Genomic DNA, 10,447 nt, shown 5'->3' with positions numbered 1-10,447 from the left:
ATTCCTTCAAAGCGCTCCAGGAGGGATCCAGTCCTATGCCAACCTGCATTGTTAGAAGAAGAGCGAGAGGAGATGAGTATCACTGAATTCCCTTCTCAGGAAATTCAAACAATTACACCTCCTATTAGAATTAACCCATTGCCCACACCAACTCCCCTTGTTAACTTCCTCAGGGCAACTTATCCATTCAGCTCAGATGCACAGTGTGAGCATCCGACCTCCTATCCCCCCTCCTTCGCCTCAAGGGTCTTTGTCTACACAAGTCACTCACATGCCGGCCCAACCCTTAAACATTAAGATGCATAAAGAGGCCCAACCTATACGGGCCCAGCCTGCTAGTGGTAATTTACAGGCCCAAGTTACCAGTTCTATTTCTCAGGCCCAAAATCAGAACCCTATTTTGCTGGCCCAGTCCACTAACCTTTTACCCTAACCTACTATGGGTCCCCTTGTGGTCCTTGACATTGGGGCCTTGCTCACTCTCCACTCGGTTGCTGCCTTACAGGACCTCCCGCCTACCGTTGCAAGTGCAATAACTTCCCTCTTGCAGGCCCTTGCCCCCATTGTGAACCATTCTACCTTCCCGGATGGGGTGGGGGCTGTAGCCGCTTCTGGAGGACTTCTCCTTGGTGGTCTGGTGGAATCTGTTCCCCACGTGGCCTCCGGTTGCGTTCCCGCTAGGCTACGCCCCTTCCGGTGACATATTTGCGGAGCACGCAAGTCACGTGCAAGTCGCTCCGAACAGCAAGGTGCACTCTGCTCTTCAAGCTCCGGTAAACCTAGCGGTTAACAGCCCATCATCCCTCCAAGGGTCCACAGGTAAGTCCAGGTCCTTGGCGGTTGGGGATGGAGGGCGAGTGGCAGGTTTCTCAAGCTCAACGCAGAAATCCGGCAAGAGCTGTAAGCAGACAGACGAGCGTAGGCACCAGATCAACATCACAGGCCTCAGCACAGGTTGGGAATATGACAGGCTGCACTGTGCAAGCGATGAGGGCAAACTCTGAGGTTAATACTGAAGGCCGCAATGTGCTAACGATGGGGGGCTGTAGCCGCTTCTGGAGGACTTCTCCTTGGTGGTCTGGTGGAATCTGTTCCCCACGTGGCCTCCGGTTGCATTCCCGCTAGGCTACGCCCCTTCCAGTGACATAATCGCGGAGCACGCAAGTCACGTGCAAGTCGCTCCGAACAGCAGGGTGAACTCTGCTCTTCAAGCTCCGGTAAACCTAGCGGTTAACAGCCCATCATCCCTCCAAGGGTCCACAGGTAAGTCCGGGTCCTTGGTGGTTGGGGATGGAGGGCGGGTGGCAGGTTTCTCAAGCTCAACGCAGAAATCCGGCAAGAGCTGTAAGCAGACAGACGCGCGTAGGCACCAGATCAACATCACAGGCCTCAGCACAGGTTGGGAATATGACAGGCTGCACCGTGCAAGCGATGAGGGCAAACTCTGAGGTTAATACTGAAGGCCGCAATGTGCTAACGATGGGGGCAATCTTTGAGGTTTATTCTGAAGGCCACAATGTGTAGCGATGGTATCAATCTTGAATGGTAAAGCAGTAGGCCGCAATGCGCTAGCGATGGGAGAAATATTGATCCTAATCCTAGGCCCAGCTATAACATCGCTCAGGCAATGGGGGTCAACACTTCTGAGAGTCATAGCCACAATAGGGCTCAATTGTACACTTACGCACAGACAATAGAGAGTAGTAATGCCATGACACCTGTTATGGGGTTATATAACAATGTCAGGGACACTCCTACACAGGTCTCTGCATCTCATGTTAGGCCATGACCTTCTCATAATGCTACTCCTTATTTTTCCACTCCCTCTGTTTCACATGCAGATAGCAACCTCTCTGCTTCATACTCTGCTCAGGGAAATACTTATCATGGGGCAACCCAGGCAGCTAAGGATATGCACAATGTATGGAATAGCACAGGAGCCTCCATCCACAACAATCAAGGTACTCCAGACATGTTGTTTCTCTTACAGGACCTGATTTTCAGCATATCCTGAATCAACCCTGCTACCATGGTAGATGGCAGTCGCATAGCTGCACCATCCACTGTGGCAGTACCAACAGAGGGAACTGAGGATGCCCGGCCTTCTACCTCTGGACCAGCCCAGCCAAATGCAGGCCCTGTGACCTCTGCGCAACGAGGGGCACCTTCTGCTGGACTATGACCTGATTTCCAGCATTTCCCACACCAACCCCGCTACCATAGCAGACAGCAGTCTCATACCTGCACCATCCACTGCGGCAGCTCCAACAGAGGGAACCGAGGATGCCTGGTCTTCTACCTCCAGACCAGCCCAGCCAAATGCAGGCCCTGTGACCTCTGCGCAAATGAGCTGGACAAGGTGAGCCCCAGATTTTAACGCACATTATCTTATGATACATCCTCAGATAGTGGGGCAGACAGTGATTCCTCAGTAGTTTTAGACAGAGGTCAGAGGCAACTGTTTAAGAGGTTGAAAATCCTAATAATGGCTCAAAATTGTTCTGTAGACTCAGTGTCTTACTGTCTGCTGCCTTACACCAAAATACCGACCACTACTTGTACAAGATTATCACCCGCTTCAAAAGAGGGTGTTTTTGGAGAGATCATGCAGCCACGAACATTTGACAACCAGCTATTCAGACACTCTTGCTCTGCTTGTTTCTCAAGGTCCACAGTTACTTCCTGTTTAATGCTTCTACATTTTGGGACACTGGTTCTAGAGAGCCAACCTCAATGAAAGATAAGTGTGGGGCAATGATGATAACCTGATGGGTTCCCTATCCTTCTTTATTATTGATCTGGCCATTACTCTCTTAGTTTTTGTTGTTGGGGCCCTGAGCCTTAACTAATGTTATAAATCTTTGTTGTTTAGTTAATGCTCCTTCAGCTCAGGAGGGGGGGGGGGGTAGCATATTAGTTTGAAGTACACCTGACTGCATCCTGAGCTATACAATAGGTCCTCTATAATTCCTTTTGATAGCAGCTGAATCTTTAAAAAATGTAAAAATGTTAAATCTCGCGCTGACTAACAATATTTTATGCTAGAGTTACTGAATATTTAACCGTAACCCTTGCTGATCTTATTAGAGAGACCACTGTAAGTGCACTTATTAATAGTGATGTCGCGAACATAAAAATTTGGGTTCGCGAACTGCGAACGCAAACTTCAACAACTGTTCGCGAACCGGGCGAACCGCCATAGACTTCAATAGGCAGGCAAACTTTAAAACCCACAGGGACTCTTTCTGGCCACAATACTGATGGAAAAGTTGTTTCAAGGGGACTAACACCTGGACTGTGGCATGCCGGAGGGGGATCCATGGCAAAACTCCCATGGAAAATTACATAGTAGATGCAGAGTCTGTTTTTAAGCCATAAAGGGCATAAATCACCTAACATTCCTAAATTGTTTGGAATAACGTGCTTTAAAACATCAGTTATGATGTTGTATCAATCAGGTAGTGTAAGGGTTACGCCCGCTTCACAGTGACAGACCAAACTCCCCGTTTAAAGGGACAGTCTACACCAGAATTTTTATTGTTTTAAAAGATAGATAATCCCTTTATTACCCATTTCCCAGTTTTGCATAACTAACACATTTATAATAATATACTTTTAACCTCTGTGATTATCTTGTATCTAAGCCTCTGCAAACTGCCCCTTTTTTCAGTTCTTTTGACAGACTTGCAGTCTAGCCAATCAGTGCCTGCTCCCAGATAACTTCTCGTGCACGAGCACAGTGTTATCTATATGAAATAAGTGAACTAACACTCTCTAGTGGTGAAAAACTGTTAAAATGCAATCTGAAAGACTTGGGCTTCAAAGTCTAAGAAATTAGCATATGAACCTCCTAGGTTAAGCTTTCAACTAAGAATACCAAGAGAACAAAGCAAAATTGGTGATAAAAGTAAATTGGAAAATCGTTTAAAATTACATGCTCTATCTGAATCATGAAAGTTTATTTTGGCCTAGACTGTCCCTTTAACGCACCGCAAACAGTCCATTTGCACAACCGCAAACTCCCCATTTGCACAAGGTTGGATACTAAGCTAGCCATGTCCCGTTCCTTGTCCTCACTGATGTCATTGAAGGTCTCTTCCTCCACCCAGCCACGTACAACACCAAGGGTCCCCGAAAGGTGACAACAAGCCCCCTGGGATGCCTGCTGTGTTTGGTCTTCCACCTCCTCAAAGCCACCTTCCTCCTCTGACTCCTCTTCTTCAGACTCCTCTCTCTGCGTTGCCTCTCTCTGCGTTATTATAAGGTGTGTTAAGTAGTACTATTCCTATCAGTTTAATCCCTGTTACGTCCCCTATCAGGGGACGTGTATATGGCATCGATTTTAGGAACCGGGAGATGGAAAAAGATGCTTGGTCGGTCCTCCTACTTCAAATTTGGGGCACTGCACGTGCAATCTAATGTGCCACCAGATAGGAGTGGTGTGTTAAGTAGTTCTATTCTTATCAGTTTAAACCCTGTTACGTCCCCTATCAGGGGATGTGTATATGGCATTGATTTTAGGAACTGGGAGATGGAAAAAGATGCTTGGTCGGTCCTCCTACTTCAAATTTGGGGCACTGCACGTGCAATCTAATGTGCCACCAGATAGGACTGGTGTGTTAAGTAGTTCTATTCTTATCAGTTTAATCCCTGTTATGTCCATGTGTGTAATACTGCCTGACTGAGACATATCCCTGTTATCTACATCCTCTGGCAATAATGTTTGCGCATCACTATCACTCATTTCTTCCAACTGATGTGTAAATAACTCCTGTGACAGATCAAGTGAAGCGGCTGTGGTGCTAGTGTTGGTGGTGGCGGCAGGCGGGCGAGTGGTAACTTGAGAGGTGCCCGAAGCTAAGCTGGAGGAGGATGGTGCGTCAAGGTTCCGAGCGGAAGCTGTAGAAGATTGGGTGTCCTGTGTTAGCCAGTCAACTATGTCCTCAGAACTGTTCGAGTTCGGGATACGTGGCCTCTGAACACTGAGCATTATTCTAGGGCCAAAGGGAATCACAGCACCACGACCACGACGGCCCCTGCGGGGTGGCCTGCCTCTGCCTGTCATTTTTTTTTTAGATTAGTGGTACTATGCATGCAAGCTACTGTGACAACAGCTATGAGTGGCACTGTGCACTGGCAGAAGTTGGCAGAGTAGACGCTGTAGGCCTGACACACACGCTTGCAGACAACTAACTGCTATTCAATCTATTACAGTCAAAATTGTATTTTTTTTTTAAATGTACACTACTGTTACACCAGATATGAGTTGCACTGGGGTGACACTGTGCCCTGGCAGGCACTGAAACGCACACGTGTGAAGGAAACTGACTGCTATTATTTAACACAGTCAAAAAAGTGTTGTTTCTTTTAAATGTACACTACTGTTACACCAGATATGAGTTGCACTGGGGTGACACTGTTCCCTGGCAAGCCCTGAAATGCACACGTGTGAAGGAAACTGACTGCTATTATTTAACACAGTCAAAAAAGTGTTGTTTTTTTTAAATCTACACTGCTGTTACACCAGATATGAATTGCACTGGGGTGACACTGTGCCCTGGCAGGCACTGAAACGCACACGTGTGAAGGAAACTGACTGCTATTATTTAACACAGTCAAAAAAGTGTTGTTTTTTTTTAAAATCTACACTACTGTTACACCAGATATGAGTTGCACTGGGGTTACACTGTGCCCTGTCAGGCAGGCACTGAAACGCACACGTGTGAAGGAAACTGACTGCTATTATTTAACACAGTCAAAAAAGTGTTTGTTTTTTTTAAATGTAAACTACTGTTACACCAGATATGAGTGGTGGCACTGGGCAAGTGGGCACAGTATACGCTGTGAGCCTGACACACACGCTGACAGGCAGGCAACTGCAATTAAATTACACAGGAAAAAAGAAAAAGCAGACTGATGTTCTAGCCCTAAAAAGGGCTTTTTGGGGTGCTGTCCTTACAGCAGAGATCAGATGAGTTCTTCAGAACTGTAGTGGACACTGAATACACTAGCCTAGCTATCGATTTCCCTACTAAATCAGCAGCAGCTACACTGTCCCTCCTCTCACTAACAATGCAGCTTCCGAATTAATCTAAAATGGATGCTGTCCAGGAGGTAGGAGGGTCTGGGAGGGAGGGTCTGCTGCTGATTGGCTGGAATGTGTCTGCTGACTGTGAGGTACAGGGTCAAAGTATTACTCAATAATGAAGAATAGGGGGCGGATCGCACATCGCATGCTATGTTCGCCGGGAACTATTTGCCGGCGAACTATTCGCAACATCACTACTTATTAACAATACGTTACTCAATTAATGTCTCTGTTACAGACTATATAACCATCACAGAGGGCATGAATTAGGTGTCCATTTAATCTGTTCTTAATATGTTGTCTTGATTTTTCACATACTCTCTTGCACTTTAGGCATTATTCCTCCTAACTTAATAAGATCAATCTCTACTCAACTAGACTATGAATCCTTTACTTTGCAGCTCCAATGATAAGAGACTAGCTTATCTCTCTCTCTTAACTACAATGTATCTAAGTACCCTTCCGATACCCTGGTATACCCTCTTACCACCCACTTAGTGCACTAGTCTCCTAAAGATCTTGCCCCTTATTTTACTCAGTATTCCTTTAGTAGCAGCCCCCCTAGATATAACTAACATCCTACAGAAACTACTTTTATTACTCACCTCCCCAATGGTTTAGATGGCAATCTAGATCACCCTCCATACATTCAGACAGGAGATGATAAAGGTTTCTTCCTTTATATATTTTTTATTTTTCCTTATCTTTACATTTAGTATATCAGATGCTCACTCCCCCCCCCCCCCTATATTCTTAGGTCCAAGAATGACCATAACAAAAGCTAACTCCCCACGCCCCATTTTCTATTAGAATAGATGGATCCAAGAGTGTCCCCTCCAGCAATGCGGGGATCATTCCCAAATAATATAAAAACAGGTTTCATTATATTTAGTCCAAATTCATTTGTGACACATTAGTTAAGTATGGCCTGAGATATTACTGTCACATGTCGATACTATTTTGCAACTTCATCCTCATCACACAAACAATCAGAACACAAGGCAAAGCTTTATGATTTATGTTTATAGCCCCTTCATTTCTCTAGCTAAATATCTTTTATTATAACGATAACAATTATTTATATGTATTGTTTTACAATAGCAACCTATTTGCTATTTGGTTCCACTTGTGTGACAAAAATGCATATCTTATTCTTGCGTTATCAATTTTAAAGGACAAATCTTTTATGTTTATATACACTCAGTTTCCAGTTCTTATTTTCATTTAAGTATGAGCTCATTAGTGGCGCTATATTTGGCTATATTGCCCCCACTAGTCCCCTCCCCCAAGTGAAAGCAGCGTTTGCCTGCTGATTTACCCCAATTCTTCATATCCTATTACATACTATGGCCTCTAGTTATCAAGGTCTGGTGGACCTGATCCGACACTGCGGATCAGGTCCACCAGACCTCGCTAAATATGGCGAGCAATACGCTCGCCTTATTCAGCATTGCACCAGCAGCTCACAAGAGCTGCTGGTGCAACGCCGCCCCCTGCAGACTCGCGGCCAATTGGCCACCAGCAGGGGGTGTCAATCAACCCGATCGTACTCGATCATGTTGATTTCCGGCGATGTCTTTGTGACCGCTGCTTCATAACTGCTGTTTCTGGCGAGTCTGATGACTCGCCAGAAACACGGGGCATCAAGCTCCATTCGGAGCTTGATACATATGCCTCTATATATCATCATATTAGCTTAATTTGCTTTACCATTACTTTTTCTGCATTTAATATTATTCATTTATCAAATGGTCGAAGAATGGCCATCATGTAACTACCAACTGCTATAATATTACTAACCTTCCTGGCCAAAGAGAGGCCAGTGCAGTAGTTACATCAATACAATAATCCATTAGAAAAATTAGGTTTCATCTATGTTTGTTTTATCCTACTACTGACACTCGGTTGTTGCTGTTACTAAACATGTCTCAATTTAAGTACTTAGCTTACAAGTTATTAATCTCATATTGTAAATCTAAGGCATTGTTTCATTGTCCATTCACTGTATTGTCACAGCCAGATTTTTTTTGTAAATTGTCATATTCCATACGGTGTAATGTACACAAACCTCAATAAAAAATATTAAAATGAGAAAGGATCTAAAGCTCTCTGCTCTTATTTGTATAAATATCCCTCCATTTATTAATATTAAAGGAATATTAAACAATTTTATATATACATAGTTCTTATACCAACAATTAAGTTCTATTTTCAAAATAAATGTTTTAAATTTATATTGTTTTATAGTTCAAGGATTTAACCCTCTTTGGAAACTTATTGTGTAATACTTATCTTATCTCCTCTAGTGTGACCAATTAGAAAGATAAATAAATGGACTCCTTCCTAGTCAGCAATCACTGTGTATTATTATTTGTTAGATTCAGGCTTTTTAAGTCTGTAGCATGACTGCGCTTGTATAGGTAGTGGAATAATTTTCGAAAGTTAAATTATTTGAAAAGTGGGGAAAATAAATAATGAAATGAAATAATGACAATGCAATTTTGTTTCTATGTACTGTATATTTATGGGTAATTAAATTGTATCTATCTTTAAGAGAGGCAACCAAATTATGTATTGCCAGTTATCGTATTTTCTTTTTCTGGTTGATTCATTCTTAATTTTTGGTTTCTACTTTTTTGGCTTATACCCAGCAAAATATTGAAAAGAAATGAATATAATTGTAATCCTATTTATACAGAATAACTGGTCTATGTGCCCTAGCGGTCTCCGTCTTCCTGAACGTTAAATGTTAACATAAGGTGCAGAATTGTGAGATACACAAGGACGAGGGCTACACATTGTAACATTTACATTGTTTTGTTCAGTTTTGTGGAAACTATGCTGAAATTAATCAATTGCAGGAAAGGGCTTTTCCCAAAAAAGTTTGCCAGAAAAAAAGACTAAAAGCAGTGGAAAAAGAGAACTGTGGTAAAGAATTCAATAACAAAGCTTCGTTTCCCACAGATATGTTGCCTGACGTGTTATGTACATTTTAATTGCTTCATAAACTCTTATTTGGTAATAAAGATTACAAAGTTAAGGTTTCCAGTTTGCCCTGGAAAGCTCTCGGAGGTATATCTGTAATTGTTGCACGCAGTATTAAACTTACCAAATAGCCTGGGATAGAATTCTCTTGCCATTTGTAGTTTCAAGTCTAATTTTCCATCTGGGGATTTTTTTTTTTTTTTAACAAAAGACTCAACTTGACCACATACATTTTTTTCTAGGGAGTAAAAAGAGGTGAAAAAGATTAAACATAGTTTATTTGTTATTAAAACAAAGACCAATGCTGGATATCCAGACTCAAGGATTCTTTGAAATCTGGGTGTGGATCCAGACAGAGAGCTAATTGTCTTTTAGCAGGGCCAAAAAAAGGCATTTTTATTCCACAGCGGAACATGTTTTAACTAATGAGTTTCAGGTGTAATTTCCAAATACCTAGTGTTATACAGACTGGTGTGTAAATGGTAACAAAGGATTGATGCTTGGAACAAAATGATGAATTCATGCTGCATATATCATTTTCAATTGTTTCCATTCCTTTCCCATGTACAGTATATTTTTTTTTATTCCTTTTAACTTTGTTTAATGAGTTGTTTCAAAGTGCATGTAAGGTGTAACCAAATCAAATATATCACATATTGTTTATGTATATTTCTTGATATAAATGTTTGAACCACTTAATGTGTGGATAATAATAAACAGTAACAAATAAATACATTAAATAATAATTAATTAAAAAAAATATACATTTCTGCAAACTACCATGAAAACAAATAGGAGTCAATTTATCAAGCTCCGTATTGAGCTTGTTGCCCCGTGTTTCTAAAGACCACTGCTTCATAACTTGTCCACCTGCTTTGAGGCGGCGGACAGAAATCAACCCGATAAAATGATAAAATACGATCGGGTTGATTGTCACCCCCTACTGCAGGGGGCGGCATTGCATCAGCAGTTCACAAGAACTGCTGGTGCAATGATAAATGCAGACAGTGTATGCTGTCGGCATTTATCAATGTGCGGCAGACATTATATACAACATGGTATCACACATTGTTAAATATACCCCATAGATTCATAGAAACATGCGGCTAGATTACGTGTCTTGCGTTATGAGTAAAAAAGCAGCGTTAAGGCTCATAACGCTGCTTTTTTTTTACTACAGCTGCTATTACGAGTCTTGTAGGTACAGCTGTCCTGCACACTTTTTTTTGCCTTACCGCAAATCAACTTACGCAATAGTTAAATTGTATCTAGCTTAGGGTTTATTTTTATTTTACAGGCAAGTTTGTATTTATTTTAACTAGGTAGAATAGTTACTAAATAGTTATTAACTAGCTAAAATAAATACAAATTTAC

The 10,447-nt window shown here is 42.3% G+C and overlaps 1 protein-coding gene across 1 annotated transcript in view; it reads right to left on the bottom strand.

Moving 5' to 3' along the window:
- Positions 1-2,532: 2,532 nt before the first annotated feature.
- The window catches only part of LOC128661400 (uncharacterized), a 33,506-nt gene continuing 25,591 nt past the window's right edge, over positions 2,533-10,447 (bottom strand). Inside the window, exon 3 of the mRNA XM_053715658.1 lies at positions 2,533-2,729. Coding sequence (XP_053571633.1) covers positions 2,533-2,729 — 197 coding nt within the window. The remainder of the gene's footprint in view (positions 2,730-10,447) is intronic.

The sequence above is a fragment of the Bombina bombina genome, chromosome 5 (assembly GCF_027579735.1).
Source record: "Bombina bombina isolate aBomBom1 chromosome 5, aBomBom1.pri, whole genome shotgun sequence".
NCBI lineage: Eukaryota > Metazoa > Chordata > Amphibia > Anura > Bombinatoridae > Bombina > Bombina bombina.
This window is presented reverse-complemented; position numbering and strand designations above follow the sequence as displayed.